Source organism: Falco biarmicus, chromosome 3, assembly GCF_023638135.1.
Source record: "Falco biarmicus isolate bFalBia1 chromosome 3, bFalBia1.pri, whole genome shotgun sequence".
NCBI classification, from domain to species: domain Eukaryota; kingdom Metazoa; phylum Chordata; class Aves; order Falconiformes; family Falconidae; genus Falco; species Falco biarmicus.
Window position 1 is genome coordinate 20,528,474 of NC_079290.1, and position 22,933 is coordinate 20,551,406.

The 22,933-nt window shown below is 40.8% G+C and overlaps 1 protein-coding gene across 5 annotated transcripts in view; it reads left to right on the forward strand.

The window, feature by feature from the left end:
* Positions 1 to 22,933, forward strand: part of SAMD12 (sterile alpha motif domain containing 12) — a 178,758-nt gene that overhangs the window by 88,329 nt on the left and 67,496 nt on the right. For 3 of the 5 annotated variants that reach the window (XM_056331781.1, XM_056331782.1, XM_056331783.1), the window contains exon 5: positions 8,094 to 8,165. The exons of the other annotated variants lie outside the window; for them this stretch is intronic. In XM_056331781.1, coding sequence (XP_056187756.1) covers positions 8,094 to 8,165 — 72 coding nt within the window. The remainder of the gene's footprint in view (positions 1 to 8,093; positions 8,166 to 22,933) is intronic. 5 annotated transcript variants of the gene reach the window in all.

A 22,933-nucleotide genomic window follows, 5' to 3' on the forward strand; every position in this document is an offset into this window, starting at 1 on the left:
AGAGAACATTTTTTCTCTGAAAAGTAATGCATTTGCATGCCAGCAGTTTCTGCCTTTTGGAAATTCCACTTGCAAAATGCAGGTCACAGTGTAGCTATTGCTACACTTTGCTTTGCTGTCCTCCAAAATGTCCTCCAAAAAGAGGTGAAAAAAAGCCCTCTGTCTCAGCACACGGCTCAGGAGATTGTTAGGTGAAAGAAGCTGTTAAAACCTCTTTCTGAATTAATGTAGCACACAAACTGGGTTGCAAGCAATGAAGTCCTCATTCAGAATACATTGATGTCAGCAAAAAGGCTTTCCACTGACTTTAGTTCGTACCCCAATAGAAGCTGGAGCAAAGGGGAGAAGTTTAAAAAGGGAATTATGTAATACTTAACAGATATTTTAAGTCGTTTTGTGTTCTGTTGTCCGCAGAGAAAGTTAACCTCATTTTAAAAACTCAGTAGAGAAGTAGCATTCTTTCAGAAAATGACTTAAAACTGTTTCATTCTTCTTCATTCAGGACACACCATCTAGTCTGTTCTGGGGATCTTAAAGCCACAAGAGTACGTGATTGTGTAATTGAAGGCTTGTCTTGAGTTTTAGGAAGACTTTTCTTTGGACTAAGAACTGCCTGATTGAGGCTATTATCAGCAGAAACGCTATTCCAACCTCCACTAGGATAGAAGGGCACAGACCCAACTACTGATTTGTGCTTTTTTTCCAGACTTAGTGATGTTGAGGAACTAATTTGACAAAATATCTTCCAGTGTCTCTTGGGGAGAGCTGCACGCTGTTGGAAACACCATTATTGTACTGTTATCACTGTAAGCCTGAGTTGAAAGATCATTTTTTTAAAAAAATGCCTTACATAACTACACAGAGAAGGAAGGAGTTATTTTGAGTTTTTTCAATGTGAGTCCTGCATTTGGCTAGCATAGAAGAGACTGTCCTCAAAATGATAGAACAGTGCTATGTGTGATTCTAAGCAAAGTATCCATAGACAGCAATCTGCTAATAGGGCTGAGCTTGAGAAGCATTTTTGGATTTGGATTAAAGGATACCTGCATTTGAGATTACTTTTGGCCCCCTCCTGAGCTCCTCTGTGAGTTTCATATAGGGCAAAGTGCTACCTGAATATACTGCTAGGCCACAGAATGTGCCAAATTTTCTTTAAAATAATAATATTCTCCTGCTATCAAAATGTGTTAGAATAAGGCTTTATGCTTCATTGAAAATCATCACAGCTGTTGATACCTGTTGAAATTACTTCCTCAGTAAGTTCTGTGCTCATCCTGCCCCTGGTGCTCAGCTACTGAAAACCATATGTGCTCAACGATAATTAGAAAAAGACCAATTTGTTTTCCTTCTTTCAATTTCCAAACTACTCCTATTCAAAACCTGTTAATAGTACCCTAGCACTGTGTTCTTCCAGGAAGGGAACTAGAGGGCCTTCAAAGATGCATCTCATCTTCTGAGGAAAGATGAAGTAAGAGCCATGTATTTTAGCGATGGATCATTCACTGTTTTAGACGAACCCTGTAGCAGAAACATTGCCTTTCAGGGTCCATGTGGTGAGTAAACCTGGATCATGAAACTCCCCCTAGCTGAAACATGTTACAAGGATTTGTACAGCATTATCAACCTCTTAACACTAGAGTAAAGGCAGGCTTGATCAAAATTTGAGTTGTTTGGCACTGAACCCTCCCAGGCTGTCAGACACGATGCTAGTTTCCCTTCACTTTATCTGTTTCTTCCTTGTGAATGTTGAAGGTGGGCAGGCACCTAAGCAGTGCTGTTCCAGTTCGCATCACCACCTGTAAGGAGACTTGCTGTCATTTTCCATAATCAAAGCCTTAAAGTACTAGACTCCCTCCCACCTTTGAATTCCCACATATGAAGATTTTCCCTGCTGCGGTGGCTCCAGTACACAGCATCAAATATTGGGAGTTGCACACCTGCCTAAAAAGGAACTTGGGTGGGCAGAAGATTTGAGAACATGGGACCTTGCTAAGTGCAGAACTGTGGAAGGTCATTTGGAGTTAACAGAGGACGACTGCAGCTTGCTGTCCCCCTGCTGCATAGGCTGTATGGATACTGTGGTATCTGAACTGCTGTTGCCTACTATCCATCGTGTCCCTTGAGATCAGCACATTTCTTTGTCATCCCTGTAAAGAAGTCTGAAAAACTGAGGTTTGTGATAGAGGGTCATCCTGTTGCACTTCCAGGATGTACTGTTTTCTTTCCTGGGTACGTTCTGGACTCAAGGTTTTGGCACCTGAGGAATTGTGAGTTCCTTCCGCCAGAAATACTCTTTTTTCTTTTCTGTAGAAAACAGCAGATGTTGCCTTTGCGAACACTCCAGGTAGGCAGTGTGTTCGCCTTCCCAGGCAGCTGGCGGGGGAAGTATGTAACACTTGAGGAATCTCGGTTTCATGTCCCTGTGGTGGTATTCAGAGGCGTGCGGCATTTGAAATGTTGACTCTCCTCTTACCAGGCACCCCTTCTTTTGTTTTCATTGTCTTCATCTCACCTTTTTCTGTTCCCTAACCCTGAAGCTTCCAGCTAGTCAGGAAGGGCCTTTCTTCTTATAGCACAAATTACTATGCAAATGTTTCTGTCATATGCTGCATACATGGCACCTATCCAAGGCGCAGAAAAAACCACTTGATATTTCAGAAGAGCTCCAACAAATTTAATTCCCAGCTGATTTCCTTCGCTCTGTGCTCCTGTTATGCTCCAAAATCTCTGAGAGACCTTGTGAGCTGAACACAAAGTGTAGCATGGAAACACTGTCAGAAATTACCCAGAAGTAGTTGTTTATCCCTTGTCATTGCATCAAAACCATGTTCCAGGACTCAACATACTAAATTGCCTGGTTATAGGTAAAGAAACCTTAACCTTCTTCTCAGTGTGGGTTTATTTTCACTAGACATCTATATCCCTTTTACTCCTTTCCATTGCATGTCCTTTTTTCCTGTACCACTGTAGGAATCATAGCACTTGTGCTTAACACTGCTCTTCCGAGACTGTAAAACAACTTTGCTACCCATCCGTTAGACTACAAAAGAGCAATCTTTGTTGTATTTTTCCCACTCCCAGTCAAGGGCATATTCAGCACTTACAGAGGACGTGGGCTTTGGACTCAGAAATCGTGGTTGTTCCTGAGAGGTTTTTCAGACTTTAGGCACTCTTAAGACTTCTGAAAATCAATTTTTTCAGGTTACAAGTATGCACTGAGGGGTTCTCTATAGTTTTCATTTGTTTTAGCTGAAGCAGAATATCGTATGTGGAGTGTATATCTGAGCGCAGATAAAATGTTTAAAATACACGCATCAGTGACGATAAATATCAAATTCCATCTATGGCATCAGTTATTTGAATTTCATGTGGCTGGTTTCTAACCTGAAGAATATACTTTGCAGCGCAATCAATGGTCCCTGGTAGACCATTGAATTACTACGGTTCTGTTAGTTACTTTTTAGCTATTGCTGTGTTGCTAATACATATTTATATCAAATAACTGAGTGATTCAGCTGACAGGTGAAATAAGTTCCAATACACTGGACAATACATTGTAATGCACTCTGGATAGGTTTAGCAGAGCCTTGTCCTTCAATATGTGTAGTATATTAGTTTGGAGTGTGAATCAGGAAACATGTATGCAACTATGAAATTTATATTGATGAACTTCTGCGGCAGTATTTTAGCTGTATAATATTATGATGTGCTTGCATTTTTATGTGTTTCTATAAATAATATTGCAACTCAGTCTACTGGGAATGTAGTATTAGCTGTTTTGTATGATTGCAAGGACATGATTGCAGTTGTCTGGTTTTCTTATTATTTTATTAATGTTGATTTTTTTTCATTCGTGCTTTTCAAATGTCTCAGTAGTCAGTCAGTCTACTGGAAAATTTGGTCTGGAAAGTTTAGGCCTTCTGAGCTAATGCGTACCCAAAACTGTCTTACATGTTTGATGAATAGATATTACATATATATATATACACACACGGACACACACACCCTGTATGTACGTATTTCCCCACTTGTGTAAATTGGAAAGAGAGAAAACAATTCTGCTCAAGGTTTGAGAAAAAAAAATAAAATATTGCTGTTTGTGCTGCAACCAGTCATGAAAAACTTTCAACTAAATAGGAAAGTTTTGAGCAGTCAGAGGCTGTGATTTAACAACAGCTGTTTGTGATCAGTGCCAGTAGAAATCACTTGTTTTCACCCAGCCGAAAAGAACAGGCTGGTAAAAGGGATTCCAGGAATAGGTACAGTCTTTCACACGGAGTTTAAATAAATCAAGTCTGCATATTGTAAGATGGTGCCATTTACAATGTAACATATTTGTCATTTCTAATGGTATTTTTTTTTGCAGAAGTCAGACATGGAATAAAATTGGTTGATAGTTGGTTTATAAAAGAGTTGAGGAAATCGGAGCCCTAACTGTAACTCTGACCCCTTAGAGAGTACATAGATATTTTTGTTGCTAGGCTTCTGGTTCAAAACCTGGCTGTCTTCATCAGCTAACACCTTTATGATCAAACTGAGTGGATAGTGTTGGAAATAAGAAGGTAAGAAATGCCATTCTTGGTCAGATCCAGTATCCCTCTGTCCCAGTACTCCACCTCTGACAGAAGCAGATGCTGTTTAGGCAGAGCCCAGAATCCTGGCCCCTCTCTGTGGTCCCATCCCCCTTGGCTCCCCAGCGTCCAGAATTGCTGCACCAGAAAAAGTACTTTCCTGCCTAATTCTTTTAGTATCCATTGAGTATCTCTCACTCTCATGAAACAAGGTGTTCACAACAAGGTTTTTTTACAAACTAGAATATAGTCACTGGCAGCCTCAGTGATGCTGGAAGCAGCAAAGCCTAACTTGACATGCCTTCAGTTGGATATGTTCTCCCTTCCACAGAGACTGTAAGCAACCCTGCTATCATCTGTGAGCAGTAGTAGCTACACATCCTCTGTATTTCAGATATACCAGTCACTCCTGAGACACATCAGATGAATTGTACCTGTTGCTCTCCATTGGTTATTACAGAAGCTCAGGATGGCTGCCAGATGTATTTGTCTACGTGGTAGATGGCTAAAGTGGGTTGAGATGAGTTCCTGCTCGCTAGGCCCAGATGTAAACTCCTATGCTGAAAAAAGTTGGTCTGAAAGCTGGATGAGTTGCCCTTTTAACTCAGATGAGTTTTGGTAACACCATCTTTCTGATTTTATGAAACCACGGTTGCTGACGCCAGCATGAATACATTCTGTTTGCAAAGCATTTCACTGTATTGGCACTTTTAACAAACATGAAAGTCACTTAAAGCCTTTTTGAAAGCCTAAAATAAAGTTCTGTTGTTTTGAATCCCTTAAGGTGAACGTTGCCAAATAGTTCAAAAACATTTTTCTTCCTGTTGTTACTAGCATTTATGGCCTGTGCAATAAAGATTTATAATTACTGAAAAGATTCAAGGGAGGGAGGAGAAAAACCCTCTCCTTTTTATGCCTTTGTAAAGTTGCTTTTCTAAGTTGTGTAAAAAGAACCTGTTTTATTTAAAGGCTTTTTTTTTTTCATTCACATTCTTTAAAAGCCTTTCTGTAATGTAATTTTTTAAATGAATGTGCTTCTATTCAAATTAAAGTTTACTCTTAATGGCTTTTATGCTTCATATGATAGAGCACCTTCATTTACTTAGTTATACATAGGCAGTCAGCAGTGTTATGAACTCTTTCTTTATTACTAAGCAGTATGCAGATGTCTGGCATCTTCCACCAAGGGAAGGATGGGATTTTAAAAACTCTTTATTTGACATGATCATAAAGCATGGGTACTAGCCCAGTGGTTTATGACATGCTCAAGTATGATTAATAATTTTAACTATGCCAGTTCCCCCTTACGATCAATAATATAGAATTTTCCCAGTCACTAGTTGAATGGATTTTAATTGAAATTGATTCCCTATAAAATAATAAATTGAAGTGTATTAACAATGATCTTGTGGTCTTTGATGTTAAGGAGTTCCGAGTTCTAACAAAATTCTGAACAGTTTTCAAAAAAATACCTGATTTTCCTCTATGCAGCCTAAGTAGTCATAAAGCACCTCTAATTTTTTTATTTAAGTGCTAATTCCATTAGAAGCATAAAAAGAGCGGCCTTAATTTGCAACGTGAATGTGAATGGAAATGAGGCAGGCCGTTGTTTTTTTAAAAATGTATTTTTCTGTTTGCAGTTCAGCTACAGCTGTACTGTGTGATCCTAAAATTTAAATATATACTGTTGTGCATAATGTTATCTTTGAAGTATTTGTCTGTAAAAATACCTCCCAGTCCCCTGAATTATTAGAAGTTACCTGTATGAAGAAAGCATACCTTGGGAAAATCTGGGGTGAGCAGCTCTGTTAAGAACTTCAGTGTTTTTCCAAAGGTATCACCTGAAGGGCATTGAGTCAGTCTTTGTTTTTTCTCAGTGACAGAGTGACAAGTTGGGTTTTAGGCAGCCACGTACATGGCAATACCACACAGTTCTGAAGCTCCTCGACCACACTAAGGTTTCATCCACATCCTAGAGCTTATGCTCAATTAAGCTTATCCACACCGATGGAAAAGTAGTCGGTTGACATACATTTGCCTCATACTGTGACTTCCACCTGAAGACAACATGCCTAGAAAATAGCCAGGCTCAGGAATACACACAGCATTCTGTAACCAGACAGCCTGGTATAAAATGCCAGGACTGTGACTTGGCGTACTCATTCAGCTATACAGGAGGGCTGGAGCTCTCATCCTGAGGAATGTAGGGATAAGTGAGTTAAGAGACTTTTGTATGTGAACAAAAAGACACGTCAAGGTTCCCCTTCAAGCCTGAGCGTGGTCTGAAGGCATATACATTGACATGGTCTTAGAGTTTTGAGTCCTCTCCACTAGAAATAGGATTCAGATCTTCCCAGTCAGTTCATCTGGGACACCCAGCTGCTATCAGCTGGCATTTGATGAGAAACGGTGCTGAAGCAATTCCAGCACCTGGGCCTTGAAACAAGTGATTTTGCCATATTCTTTCATTCTTCACTCAGACCAGTTGGGAGGCTCACTGCCAGTACCGTCAGCCACAGACTCTGAAGTTCAGTTATTGGGGTTTTTTTGTGTTGAGAGCACGCTGTTGTGGAGGACTTTCAGGAGCTGGGTTTTGAGAGAAAGACCTGGAAAAAAACCCAAAAACTCTTTCACAGCGAAAAAAGGGGGTTTTGCTAACTGATTGTGCCTTTGTTCAGGGAGCAGTAATGCAAAGCTTCTGTTGTTAAATTTTACTGTGCAAAGTCCACTAAGCTGTATGTTTTTTGTTTTCTTTCCTCTTTGGCATGTGTCAGAGGCAGAGATGCAGAGGGAATGGTAATCACATTTCCTTCTTTCTTTAAAGTCTTAGGTCATTCCAGTCTTCTTAAGAAATAGCGGAAAACTTTCTTACTCTGTTTCTTTTTGTCTTTCATTCCTTTAAAAACTCTCGAGTTTTTAACTGAGGACTGTTGTTTAAGTTGGGCCAAGAGATTAGTATCTCCTGCTCTGGTTTTCTTTTGTTAGCCTGACTGTTTAAATGGCTGATTAGACTACAATTGTCTGGTGAGGAATTTCTTTAGCTTGTTCCACGGAGTGTAACTACGTGAAAAACTTTTCAGCCATTCCTTGTGGTTTTCTGTCTTAAGGTGTGAAGATGGTCCAGCCGTATTTAAAGAATCTTGGATGCTGGAAGGAGCGATCAGCATCGTCTTAGACAATGGGCCAGCTTTTAAAAATGTCAGGCAATTAAGGATGCAGATGTGAAAATTCCTTACACTGATCACTACCATGGTGTCACAGCAGTTATAATTCTTGGTCCAAACTTTAAACCCTTTGAAATAAACAAATTATATTTCAGATGAAGGGGACAGGAAAGGGGAAGGGAGGGATAGTCCTACCACTACAGCTACACCAACAGATCAGTTGTCACCTGAGTAGTTTCTGAATGCATCTTTCTCTAGACTCAGGGTTTGCTTTGATGTGTCCAGCAGCGCAGCTGCCATCCATTCTGTTACAGCTGTTGACTGTGACACTAACCGCTAATATTGTTGACTTTTGTAGATCTCTACTTAAACCTGGAGCATGGTTTTTTGAGGGTCATAGAAAAGCAGCCAGCCCTTACAGCCCATCAAGGTAATGAATGTCTTTTTCCTGGGATGTATCTTCATAAAATGAGACATCTATGAGCTTTTTTTTTTGTCTTTTTCTATAAATGTTTCCTTTAGGTCTAGTGGGTTTTTTCAGCTATTGTCATGAAAATAGTGTTTTATTTTCTTCTAATCCTAATAATCTCTTTCTGAGCGAGTTATTTTTTACTGATACTTGCTTGCTAGAATTGTCTGTTGATAAATTTTCTTTCTCCTTCCTTAAATATCAGCTGCTGTGATAAGCACTAAAACGTGTGACCATTGCTTTGTCAGCAACTCATGTTTTCCTTTATTATACCATTACTGCTATTCTTGAGATTTCTTTTGTTCCATCTAGTACTGGGCATGTCACTGTGGGAATTTTACTGTACATTGCTTAGCTGATCACTTGATATTTTTGGTATGAGAATATATGTTTACGGATTTCTTCAGTGTTTTCTTTTGATCCAAATGATCAGAACCTAGGCTATTTAGGCAAGGAATGTAAACAGACTCTGGGACCGCAAGAGAGGAATCCTTTTATCAAGGATGTCTCTAGGAATTAGGAGCACTCAAAGCTAGTGTCTTGTTAAAGTTTCTGCTGCTTATAATTAATTTGGGTAGGCTTTGGGAAAGTCTTTAGTTTACTAAAAACTAGATATATACTTTTCATGCACACATTCTGTATCAATTCTAGCACAGTGAGCAAGTAGCCACTCTACTAAGAGGAATGTAAATTTATGTCTACCACCAGCTACACATTGGTTTTATCGCTGTTATGTCCCCTGGAAAATCTGAGACCTCAACTTTTCTCTTGGTTCTGTGAGGGCAAATGAAGGAGTAATGCTCCATTGATTTCAGCAAAATGTGAAACTAGTTAAAATGAGAACAGGATCAACCCCATTTTTCCTCTACAGCCTGAGACTATAAAGCCCATTCAAATCAATGAAGGGTACCAATGACTTTGCTGACCTTTGGATCAAATCCATAAACCTTTTTAGTAACTTAATTAAAACCACAAATACAGAAACATAAGTGTTCTGTTCTCTAAGTCAGCATAGGTCTTCCTAAAATTGAAAGATATGATCCCTTGCCAATTTTCTTGTATCAGAAATACAGTTTTGATATTTTATTCTCTAGAACTTTTTTCTTAACTATATAAAGCCTATTTTTCACTTGGTCTCAAAATCTCTTTTGATGATGTGCACTGCCTGTGTTATTTGTAATCCTAATTTCATAATCAGTGTTGAAAATGAGACCCACAAAACTTGCTTTTATCGTACTCTTTCTATTCATATTCTTTACGAAAATGGCATAATCAAAGGTAAAAACAAGTATACTGTCTTTTAGCTTTGGCAGTTTGAAGTGTCTTTGTTGCATCTTGCATTAGCCAGCTAGAAGTTAGGTGTCTGGTTGAACTCATCGCTCACATTCCTCAAATAATCAATGAAGAACAACAGCCACGTCCTAAGATAATCTGTGCCCTTCTAAAACAGATGTCCATAATAGGTGCAAAGCATTGCCCTCTGGAGGTTCCTGCTTCTGTCAGCTGGAGAACTCACCATCTAGTCTGGGATAACTACAATTAAATACAGGAAAAGTAGGCAGGAGCTTTTCCCATTTTTTACATCTCAGTATGAAGCATGTAACAAGTGATGTTACGCACTTTTAATTTGACACCAATCTTCCACTACTTAGTATATTAATTTTATCGTCTTTAACTGTACCTGTTAGCAAAATTTGGTTATGCTATGACTTTAAATTGCCTTTTTTTTAATTGATAATATCGTCTTTTATATTCTATTACTTTCTATGAGCATTTTTTTAACTGAGCTACCTTCTGCTCACTGGTAGCAGAATTAAAGCATGAACCAAAAAGGCTAAAATTAATGAGTTACAAGTTCTAGGTTCAGGGGTTTTGTGGTTGTTTTCTTACTTGTAATTTAAATGGTCCTTTAGTCTGAAGAAGACAAGGACTTATTTTATATATTGTCCTGGGATAAGGTTATAACTTACCTTTGCTCTGGCAATTTTTCTCAGACATGAATGCTTTAATAACTGCTGTTAGACAGATCCTGGTCCTCTGAGTTCTTCCTTTCATCTGCCTGTGGTTGAGCCTGATACAAACATGAAACCATTATTAGTTTATGATTGTGCCTTTTGTTGCCTCTGTGGAGCTGGGTCCAGTCTTACAGAGGAATGCCAGGACCAGGTTGAGAGCTGTGCTCACTGGGGACTGAACTTCTGCTTTATAATTCGAAAAACTTACTGAAAACTTCTTCCCTTCATACAATTAATCAGTACAGGCAATGAAGGTGTAAATCTCTGGAAAACCATGAACTGCATAGTTGCAATTAAATAGAAGAGCTGGTAAAACCTATCCAAAAATGATCTGAAATAAAAACACAGAGGGGTGACTGAAAACCCAAGCTTCTTCACATGTCTTTTGTTTGGGCTTTCTGTGTCTCCCTTCAAGTTCTCTTGCATTCTTATGCAGCTCGTTCATTTTATTGAATACTAAAGCCTTTTACCATCTGCCAAAAGGTTTTATTTTGGGGTTTCCTCTTATGTGGGAGGGTGGTTTCCTCCTTCCCTTCGTGCTAGTTTCATTGCTATCTTTAGGACTCAGAGCCTACTGGAGACCTTCCTGTCTCCTTTTTATTACACAGTCTCCTCCTTCCTTGCTGCTGGTTCCTGCTCCCAGGGGCAAAGAAGAAAACAAGAGCTGAAGCTGCCTCTTTGAGCTGCCTGGCTGATGCAGATGGCTTTTGTTTTGAACATGGGAGTCCGGTTCCTGGAGTGCAGGGCTAGGCGTACTCAGCAGCAGCATTCCCTGGGGTGGGTGTTTTTAGGAATGGTTCCTGTCTGAAGGTGCACGCAACTGCCCCGTGCTTTGGCTACAGAGTGCAAAGGGCTGCTGAAAAGGAGTGCTGTAGCCTATAGCATTTATTCTAAATGCAGTATATTCCTCTCTATTTGTTAGTCTTTTACCTCAGCACATTAATCCAACCTGTTCTGCCACTGTTCAGACATCTATAGCCGTAGCCCTTTAGTTTCTTCCTTTTATGGGAACTTTTAGATGTTTATTTTTTCTGCGAACATACCACTTTCCTGTCTTTACCTTTCTTGTGCTGTAAAGAAAAAGTGAAATTGGAGTTGTTTCATTTGTAGAAGAATAGAACAGCATCTTTTTTGTTTCTTCCTGAGAGCAATATAAAGTAGCTGCCAGCCTGGGTTTTTCAACACAGCTCTGAAGGATGCAGGGAATACAGTGGGATGTGAGTACCCAGATGCTGAGCCATGAACACAGCAGGAGGAGGCTATGAGTCCTGGTCAGGCACCTCCATTTAAACCTTTGCTGTGAAGCTCTTCAGGTACCTGCTGTCATCTCTCCTCAAAGTAGATGCTACATGGGGGAAACAAAGGGTCCTGCCTTCTCCCTTCTGCCTGCTGGGAGTGAGAGCAGTCTGTCTGAGGAGCACGCAGTCCTGTTACTGGCTGTCCTGATTCACTGTGCAGCTGAGCCTGTGACTGGAGGCAGTCTGAACGTGAAGGGCACGGGCACAGGGAGTTGTGCTGGGTGTCAGATCACCTCCTGAGAGCTCTGCCAGGATCCATATCAACACATTATGCCTCCGCTGAGTGCATTTCTGGCTTTACTTTTTTGATGTTTTATTTTTTTAATCACTGGCATTACACCAACCAGCATGTCAGGTAGTAATAGGATTGTAATAGTATTTTGTTTGTGATTAGCTCATCTCTTGGACTCTGAAGTGTTCTAATCTCTATCCTTCCGTCATCACCCAGCTCTTTTCGAAGCTCTATCCTTTGGTTTATTTGCTCTCGCTCTGTAATTGAGAATTTTATTGTTGATCGCCATGAAAAATTGTTAGTGCTTAAAAATAAACGATCCATCTTCCATCCCTTCAGTGCATCTAGCTTTTATGACTATAGGGATCTAATGAAAGGTTGAAATGGGGATGAGGAGGATGAGGGTGTCCCAGGTGTTACCTAAATATCTGATCTACAGATGAAAAGGGATGCTGGGATTTCTATTCAGGAAAGTGCTGGTAAAATGGCCTATTTCTTGGCACTGGATATTTTAATGACATTCAGTTCCAAACTTCAGGTACAGCATTGCACAGAGAGGTCAGTGGTGCCCATTTCTAACAGCAGAATGGTGCAACATAACACAGCAGCCTGAGATGACATTCTCCTGAAAAATAAGAGGGCTGTGTGAAAAAATTTCAAGCGGGAGACACACGTGTCTTCTCATTTAGAAAGCAAAGCATTGTACTTGTGAATTAGCACAGTTTTCCATGTTCTCACTGTCACACAGTTACACACACATGCACACACTCTAGTTGGATAAAAACGTAAACAGTAAATTAAGGATATGATTAAAAATTAAACAGCCACTGCAGAAGCCATCAATAGTAAGTACTTATTAACTTACATATAACAGCATGCTGGTGTGATAGCTTCAAATTGGCTGCTGAAACTGATTTGCAGCAAATAAGGCCAGCTTTCCAAAAGGATATTTCTGGTTTCCAGTAATCAGACCCTCAGCTCTGATTGCTTGTTTTGTTCCTTCACATTTTTTGCCAGTCTAAGTAACGGATAATATACATGACTTTCTTGAACTGTAGTGGGCAATATGCTTAATCCTTTGCCTCTAGTGCTTAGCAGAATGAGACAGTATGGGTCTGATCCAGATTTGTCCCATCTCATGCATTGTGAGACTTCTACAATTTGCCCCCCATCTCCTTTTTCTCCATTTTCTTTTCACCAGAGCCCGTATCCATTCTGTGACCCGCCTTGCTTTACATATGTGCTGCATGATAAGCTGAAGGGCAAAGCTTTTTTATACGTATTCACCTGCTCATCCAAGTGCCACATCCACACAGGCACACCTGTGATCTGCAGACCAGCTCCATCTGGCACTGCATGGCAGAGGCTGCGGTTTCTGGAGAGGGTGTCACCCAGCTCCATGGTCCCTTTCCATCTCATAACTTTTATGCCCTACTGTCTTGTGTCCCCTGCACGTGGAGTCCTGTGTATTGGAGGACAAGATGTTTGGCCATCTTGCTTCATTAGAGTCGGTGTGGTTTGAAGCTAGGGCAAGTGATTCTCAGTAGAACTGTTACAACTGGATTCAGCACCGGCAGCTCAATGTTAGTTTTAAATATTAAGTTGAAACAAGGTTAAAGACTGCTCAAAATGGGGACCAGTCGGGAAGGGCTGAGCAAAGCAGGATCTTTTCCATTGAGCTCTGTCTTCTTGGATGTTTGCTTTTCAGGTGGGTTGAGTAGTATGGATATGTGACCAGTATGTGGTACACAGGAGCTTTTGTGTATTTGTTTCCTGCCTTCGTATGGCCAAAGCTGAGCGCTCCTCATTCCAGAAAGCAGCTGAATTTGTGCTTGTTATCTGGGTCTCCTGTGTTCATTTAGGCTGGGGTCCTCCTTCTCTTTTTTCTCCTGTCAGTCAAAAGCAAGAAATTGAATGAGTGTTACTTGAGTTAAAGATCTATAGACAGCCCAGTATCAATGGGTTGTATATATCCTGTAAAAAGGACTTTACTCTAATTCTCCCTTCCTGTGAGAAAGCAGCGCATCTCTTGAATGGCTGCCAAACTCCTTGAATGTGGCTGCAGGTGGCTCAAATGCAGAGTTCGTTAAAACACAGCTGGAAGGTGATTTCTGTCATGAACACCTCAGCCTTGTCAACTGTTTTCCGTGCTTATTCTGCTCCAACTGGTGTGGTCCGTATTTGGAGCTATACAGTGGGTGGCTCTTTGGTAGCTGCTAGCATTGTTGAACAATGGCTGTAGCCGCGCTTTGGGGAGCTGGACAAATGAGTGGCAAATAACTGGAGTGGCTGGTGTCTGCTCAGGGTTGCCTTCAGCTGCTTAGACCACTGACTTGTGTTTTAAAGAATATGAAGGCTGCCCTGATTGAAGTATTCACAGTGGGAGTTTCTCGATGAAGCAGGGGAATAATATGAGAAGGGATGGTGTAGCTTTAAGAAAGTGGAGGACATAATGGGTGTGAACCAAGTCTGAGATGCAGAGTGGGGTGCTGCAGCTGCTGAGAGCCACTGCTGGAGCCAGGATCCTGGATTAAGTGGACTCGGTATGAGCTTCACTCTTGCTTCCTATGCGGTGATTCCTGACTTTGTCAAAGCCTTTCCCATATAGTTGCATCCCTGTCCCAGCCACCAGTTCTCAGACCATGGAGAGAAGGGAGAGGAAGCCAAGGGTACACAATGTGCTCAGGTAGAAGACAGGGAAAAGGTTGGAAACCCTCTGGCTTAGGCTGGTAGAGCTGAGTTGCTGTCAGCAGCAGAGGGAAACCTCTCCAGAGTGGTCTCAAGTGTACAGAATACCGCAGGGAGCAATTCCTTTTCTTCTCGATGTCCTGAAGAACAGATGGATCTGACATGTTTATTGCCTTAAGCTGTCTTGTTTTATCAGCACGTCAGAGCTAGGTGCTTGACAGATGTTGTAAACAGAAAAGAAAATTCATCCATGCCCAGTTGTATGGTTATAGCATCTCTAGCTCCTATTTAGAACTAAATGAGGAGGTATTTTCATTTAAAATTAAGGGAAGACAGAGACAAATAAACTGTTACAAATGCAAACTGATCTTGTGAGCTCTAAAAGCATTGCTTGGCATCTTCTAGCTTTTTGGTTCAGAGCTGTCTGAGATAGGAAAAATGTCAATGCAAAGAGGCCAGGTTGAAGCATAGTGGCAGTAGTGAAGAAGATTTTGTACATGTTACAGCTTGAATAGCTTGAAATTTTAAAGCGTGTGTTACAATTGCAAAAGCTTTTTGAAGCCAGAGACATATTTGCTCAAAAGTTTTTGCAATACAGTTCTGAATATCGAAAGCTAATTTTATTCACATCTACCCCATTCCTGTTTCTTCCTCCAAGCACACTTGGATTCTATGGGGGATGAGGCAGCAAGTGCTTCTGTGTCTTTTTTCACAGCAAGGTCTCTGTCGTGGTTGGGGTTTTTTCCTCTTCAAAAAAATCAAAGAGCTAAGAATTGTGTTAACATACTGCAGTGTTTCCAACAGTTGCAAACTGTGCAGTGCAGAATGGGTATGAAATATTTAATGTGATTTTAAATTAAAACTGTGCTACGTATTTACTTTTTTAAAGAAAAGTACATTGGGTTTATTTGAACTTCAGGCAGAGTAAAGTTAGATCTTACAGGTTCTTGTAATTATTTAAATTCTTTTTAATGTATCGCAGTGTCTATTTGCTGCTGAAATGCAAAGGAAGTCAGACAACAGAATTGGTGACAGTCACTGGTTAAACACCTGTTGTTGAAGAGCTAAACTCTTTTTTTTACTTCTGCAGGTGCAGAGATAATATCTTTTTCATGTTTGTTCAGCTATTTCAATTCAGTGAGTAGTTCATTCAAAAGTAAGAAACCATTTGGGAGAAAAAAAAAGCTGAAAAGCTTGTTTTCGTCTTTTAATCTATAAACAAAATCTGTGCAGTAGAGGATAAGATCTACCAGTTCCGTGATCTTGAGAAATATGGCAACCAGAACTGACATTCAGTTCATCAAGGTAATGCTTCCTTGCTTAATGAGACCCATTACTTAAAAGTGTAATGATGAGCTTATTTTTGCCTTGATTTGGAAAATACTGCTCTTCAACATTTTTACTGCATTTCACATTTACACACTAAGACCTATTTTATAACTAGAACTTAACATCAATCCCAAATAAAAAACCAATTGCCTGGCATAGTCTGTCATTACTCATGGCCAAATATGAGAATGTAAGGAATAAAAATCGATCAAGAGTTGTGTATAAAAGTGCTAATCATGTAAATAAATGTGTAGGTTGTGTTAACTGAAAAAGAAATACCATATTTATTGATACGTGCTATATTTAAATCTGTGTAAACAGGCTGACAAGTTCAATATTACATCGGGAGTTTACTGCCCACAAGCTTAGGACAAGTAGTTTTTTCTACATTTTTAGGATCTAACAGAAGTATTGATAGGAAAGGTCCAAGGGGTAAGGAGCATTTTAACTGTCAAGAACTGTTAAAAGGTGTTGCATGGAGGACACGGAGCAAATAATCTTCTCTGGTTTAGAGGTCCAGGCACACAAAGGACCAGAAGGTACCTGGGAGGAGCAAACATGGATTTGCAAAGGACAAAACAGCCTGATTTCTTTCTGTGATGAGAGAACTGGCTGTGTGGACAAGGGAGGAGCAGTGCATGTTGTATGCCTTGACTTTACAAACACCTTTGATATGGTCTCCCCCAGTGTCCTTGTAGCCAAATTGCTGATTTATGGAATGGGTAAGGAGACAAGAAAAGGATGAAGAACCTAGTGGCATCCCTAAGGAATAGATATAGGGGACAACACTGTCCAAATATCTGTTAGTGACCATGATGATGAGACAGGGTGCACCCTCAGCAAATTTGTGGGATGATACCAAGTTGGGGACAGTGCTTGATGTGCTGGAGGGCAACACTGGCGCTCAGAGGGATCTGGATGGACTGGAGAAGTGGGCTGACAGAGACCTTTGGAAGTTCAACAAACAGAGTCCTGCATCTGTGATGGAATAACCCTTTGCGCCATTACAGGCTGGGGGTATCTGGCTGGGGAGCACTGTGCCGAAAAAACCACCATGGGGTCTTGATAAACAACGATTTAAATATGAACAAGCCCCTGCTGCAGAGGAGGACAACAACATACTGGGCTGTACAAGCAGCAGTGTAGCCAGCAGGTCAAGGGAACTAATTGTTCCCTTGCATTTGGCATGAGTCAGATGACATTTTGAGCAGTCGGAGCAGTTTTGTGCACAAGAAAGACATTGACAAATCCGAGTGGGTCAATGGATAGGTCACCAAGGTGGTCAGGGGCTGGAGCACATGGTGTAGGAAAAGAGGATGAGGGCTGGGTTTGTTCAGTCTGAAGACAAGGTTCGGAGAGTCTTATGGCTGTTTGCAGTTGCCTGTTGAGAGGGTGCAGAAAAGAGAGAACCAGATTCTTCTCAGATGTGCACGGGGCCAGAATGAGAGGCAACCAGCACAAGCTGTAATACAGAGAAGTCTAACTAAATATAAGCGGTGGGAAGAAGGGTGGTCAGACAGTGGAACGGGCCCAGAGAAGGTGTTAATCTCTATCCTTATAGATATTCCAAACTCGACTGGACACAGCCCGGGGCAACCTGACTTTACACTAATCCTGCTCAGAGTAGGAGATTGGACTAGAGACCTCCAGAGGTGCCTTCCATCCCGCACGGGGTTCTGTGATTGATAGATGCCAGAGTCTGAGCTTATTGCCAGAGCTTCCCTTTGTGGGTCACTCTAGGAAAAATAGGAACCGTTGGAGATGTTTTATGTGATGTGATTTGCTTTAGGCATTGACTGTGTTTTAAGTTGAATCTCACTCCGGGAGATCCTGATCTCTTCTCTGGAGTGACAAGCTAAATAGATGCCTACCTTTGGTCAAGTGAATATTGTCTAGGGTGTTTGATAAGAGTTAAAATCTAAAGAGAGTTACTTTTGTTTCTGAGGGCAAAGGAAGTTAGTGAAGGAATTTATGCTTTATTCTGAGTCATCAGAAGGAAGCGGTTGAGAATTTGCAGACTGAAGGCAATGTGAGTGGAAATGATCACAAAAGAGCTTCTGATCTGAAGGAGAGGAAGGAATGAGTAAAAGCAGCTGAATAATGTCAAAGGACTTTAAAACAACTGGTTTATTTGAACTTTGGAATAGATAGGTAAAGGCTGGAAAGGGTAGGAAAAGAAAGTTCAAGGGAACTGACAGCGTTTTTTTGAAGACAAGATACTGCAGACGTGGCAGCAGACTGTCCTATTGAAGGAGGAAGACATAAAATATCACAAGTACTTCAGGCTCTCTGCAATTATTTGAAAATCAGGCATACTACAACTGATGGGAACAGGGGAATGCATTGCTGAGGGAAAAATTTAAAAAGTAGCACCAGCACCTAGTTTAATGAGTTGCAACTACAAGGGGTATTAAAATTCAGTTTTTTCAAGACTGTAGAAATAAGGGAAGGATGAAGGAAATTAGACTTCTGTTACTTTGTGGATAAGGAGGTGAAAGCTGGTCACAAAGAGGAGGATGAACACCAGCCTTTCTTGGATTCAGTTTTCCCAAACAGGCTGATCATGACAGGGTATTTGGAACGCTTAAATAGAAGGAAAAGAACACAAGCTGGGATAGCAGACAGAGGTGAAATATGGGGAGGGAAGCTGAACACAGTCAAGTCATCAGGGTCTCTTGAAACTGGACCCTGAGTACCTGTGAGACAGATGAGACCACTCCTGGACTTTAGCTTTTATCTTTAAGAACTTGTGAAGGATGAGGAAGGGCAAACCTAAACATTAAAATGAGGAAGCCTGTCAGCTTAACTTTGATACATGATGAAATGCTCCAGAAAATTATAAGTCAATTTGTAAACACCCAGAGGATAATAAGCTGATAGAAAACCAGCCAGTGTCGACTTGTTAAAAAAAGATATGTGTCAAACCTCTCTAGTTTCCTTTCTGAATGGAGTAAGAGGTGCAAGAGATAGAAGTAGTAGGTATGTCCTTAGTAAGGCTTTTGGCAGTGTTGCGGAAAGCCATGTGTCATTCTTACAAGTAAACAGGGAAAAAATTGTCTAGGTTAAATTAGTGTGATGCAGGTGAAGGACTGGCTGAAATACTGTGTTCAAGGAATAGTTACTGTTTGCTCAGCAGATGGGGAGGGAGCCTGAAGTGCAGTGCCCTTCGTTCTGCCCCAGGGCATGTGCTGCTCACGGTTTTCGGAAGTCGTGGATGATGGACTGGAGAGTGCAGTGTGTGAGGGACTATAAGCTCCAGTAAGCTCTGGATGTTGTGGAGGGCAGGTTTAGAGTCCAAAGTGATCTTGATAAGATGCAGAAATGGTTAAAATGGGTAAGGTGGGAATTCAGCAAATGTGAGTAAGAAGGTCTGCGGTGAGGAAAGGAAAACAAGTGTATGTGTGCAGATGAGGGATATCTGAGTAAGTAACAGTAATGTGAGAGAGCACATGGTGTTGGGATATCACAAGCTGGATATGAGTCAGCAGTCTGATACGGCTGGGGAGAAAATGGGGAAGAGACCAGACTTCACTATAAGTGGGAGTCTTGCATGTAAGCCATAGGAAATTCTTAACTCTTTTGTGTTGGCTCTGTCGCTTTGCTGGGATAGTGTCCAGAGCCGGCTTCACACCATGAGACAGTATAGACAAACTGGAGACAGCCAAGAAGAGAGCTGTAGGAGTGAGCAGAGATTTAGAAAAGACCAGTGAGGAAATATTGAAAGAGTTAGGTCCGGGATGCAAGGACAAAGTTGGAAAGAGGCAAAATCTTTCAGGTATATTGAAGGATTTGTAATATAAAATCATAGTGGTGTTTACCTATGCCCTTTCTACCTACCCAAAGGTAAAAGGGAAAGTAATTAGTTCAGTTTGCACCTAAGGAGGTTTAGTTTGTGTATTAGAAACTTAGCGTAAGCATATTACAGTGAAGTATTTAGGGGGAATGAGAGTAGAAGGAGGGCTGTAGGTGTGAGGAATAGGTAAGAGGCAACTGTGAGGATGTTTGTCTTTGCCTCAAGGAGGGGTAGACTAGACAGTCTTTCTGAAATCCACTTCAGTTCTCTCTATGGTTCTGCCCACCAAAGGAAAACACAAATTAAAAATGCAAAACAAGAATAAAAATGATTTAAACCAAGGGTTCCTTTTTGTTAATTTGAACTGTGATTATATTCAGCATTTTAAATAACCCTGGTTTAAATTAATCCCTTATGTTGCAGTGTTAGCATCTTCTATTTATGGAGGTCTTTTACAATACCTTTTTATTTATTAAAAAAAAAAAATGCTCCTTGGTGTGATAATCTCCTTGAGTATGAGTTATACAAGTAATGATGAAGAGGCTAAGATGTTCTTAAAACTGTTCTGAGGTAGTTGCTTTAATGCCTTAGTTTTTCAGTAAATTGGCTGAATTCATGTTGTAAAAACTAGACATCTCTTGAGACAATATTGTCCTAATAAATACCAATTTCTTAAATAGGTAACACTTGCATAAAGAAATTTCCCCTCTCTAAAAATGAACTACTCGCCAAGCACGCAGCTCATCCAGACGGTAGCCTTGTATATCTTACTTTATCCAGGGCTGTACTGGTGACATTAATTCAATGAGGAGACCGGAATGGGAGCCTGTTAGTTATTTTTCATGTTTGATTTTCTTCTCTGTGAAACTAATATAAAGATGGTTATGTGAAGCTAATTATACCTCAGCTTTTTATTTTCTGCTGCTGAGTGAAATCATATAGAAGGATTATTTTTTCCCTTTTCCCTGAAGAATGGAACATTTGACCACAATTACCATTTTGTACATTAGATTAGAGCACCTTGCTATCTATTACCACAAGTGATTTATTAGTACATAGGGCACACTGGGAAAGTGTCTGACTAGCCAATGGGACATAGTAATCACATAATGCAATGCCTGCAGAATCAAATTCTGTTTGATGTTTAATATTTACCCAAACTGCAAAATAAGACTTCAAACAAACAAACAAAAATCTTCAAAAAGGGAAGCCCAAAAGTAAGGTGAAATCAGGTAAATGCTGGAATAAATTTTCCTCTTACAGGAAATCTGTGCTGAGCAAGGCATCCAAGGGAAGGGAAGCGCTGCTTTCTGCCCTTTCACATTCTGCTGTCCCCGGCTGTCCTGCTTCCTCTGTCTGCCTCTCTGCACATATGTGCAACCCACCTAAGGAAACAAATAGAAACGACTGGTCCCAGTCTGGCACTTCAATCCCTCAAGTTGATTCTGATTGGGAAGGTTTCTTGTGTATAATAATAGGTTATACAGACACTCAAATTTGTGCTTCTGTTAGTGTGGAGGGCACATGCTCACCTGCTGGCACAGAAGTGCTGTCATCCACTGAGCTCCATTTAGCCAGGTGCCAAGCACCTTTCATCTGAGAAAAAAGGATTCTTAACAGCCACTGCTAAAGATGTCTCTCACTGCTATAATGTATTAACAGCAGGGATGAAAGAGTTAATTCATTTTCCATCCATAATTTTTTTCTTTGTAGAACTGATTTGACACAGTCTAGCAGGGTGCTGTTACTGAAAAATTGAAGCACCAGGTGTGATTAAATAAGATCACACGTTTCATTCCCTCTTTAATTTCACATCACCCTTCAGCAGCTGTACCCCTTTGCTTTCCTATAGCTGGAGAACGTATTGCATTTACAGCAGGCAGCTTGCCGCATTGGTAGCATGCACCATTGGACTGTTGCGAATCAAATCTGTTTGTGCACACAAATTATTTATTGTTTGATGGACCAAACTTATTAATCTGTTTATTTCTCAAGAGTAGAAAAAACAGAGTGCATTTGGGTAATGGAGACAAACTTAGCATGGTTCTTCAGTATTTTCAGAGGTTCATGCATGCAGCAGAACAGTTTTCATTTCACTGGAAAGAGAGTAAAAAGGTGAAGTGGACTTGGGGTCCTTTTTGCTATTCTTACCAAGCATATGTCAATAGGATCTGATTAAGTTGCCTGCTTCCCTGAGATTTCATGGCCTGCCACTGACATAAGGAGACTGAGCCAGTGCCCTCCTGGCCACTGCAGAGCAGCAGTACTGACACAGCACACACTGGGTCAGAAAGGTGCCACTGGGGCCACAATGGCTATTTGCAGTTAGAAGCTGATTGCACAAAATGAAAACGATCAGGATTTTAATTTTCCATTGCTTTAGAATAGTGTTCCTATGAAAAACTGAATTGGATTCTTAGAATATTGCTGGTAGTTATTCAGGGCAACATTTCCACTTCCAGACTCTGGCTGGCCTCACTGCTCAGCCAAAAGCAACTCAAAACAAAGAGAATTATCTTTTAATTTTTCCCAGTCCTCAGAGGAGGAGGGGTTTGTTTGCAATACTCTGACACCATTATTTGCGGTAAAAAGTTTGTGCAGATATAACCGTGCCCTGCCTGAGTTGTTCCAGTGCAGCTCTGCCATAATTAACCCAAAGAACAGAAGTCAGCACTCTGTTGTGCATCAGTATACAATCTGCTGGATTACCATCCTGTGGTGTCATCTCCAAGGCATACTGTCCCTGGGAGCATGTGTCTCTGAAGAGGCCTGCTGCTGTAACTTTGGCTTGGTTTTCTCCTCCTGTGCCTCTGGTGCTGGACTCCACTGATTCCCTGCTGCACTTAGTGGTGATATCACACATTTATACAGCTATGATGTTTCATGATGCAATATGGTAACGCTTCTCAGCAATTCTGAGCAGCGTTTGCCTGTTGCCTCTTTATAAATGTGGGTGTACAGCAATCTTGCCTGTTCTCCAGCACCCCTGACCCCCTGTGTGAACAGCCAGTTTTGCTCACTGAGAACTTGTCAAAATGCATCTATCAAAATTAAACAGGTGAATTAAACAAGTAAAATTGTACCTAAATACCATAGCACTTCGTTCCCAAGTGGACAGGGGTTTGTTTGCTGTAGCGTTATTCCCACATAAAAGAAAGAAGATGCCAGGAGAGGGTGACAGAAGGAGTTTGGAGATTCTAGGGATACATCTGGGCCTGCGTTTGAGTATAAATGATGCCTGTGAACACCTGTCCCTTCTTAAATTTTATCTTGGAAGCAGCGTTGGGACCAGCTCATTTGATGTCCCCTGTTTTTTAAATTAAGCTCTGCAGATAAGACTGGCTGCCTGTAGTGCAAGGCTGTCCTTAAAAGTG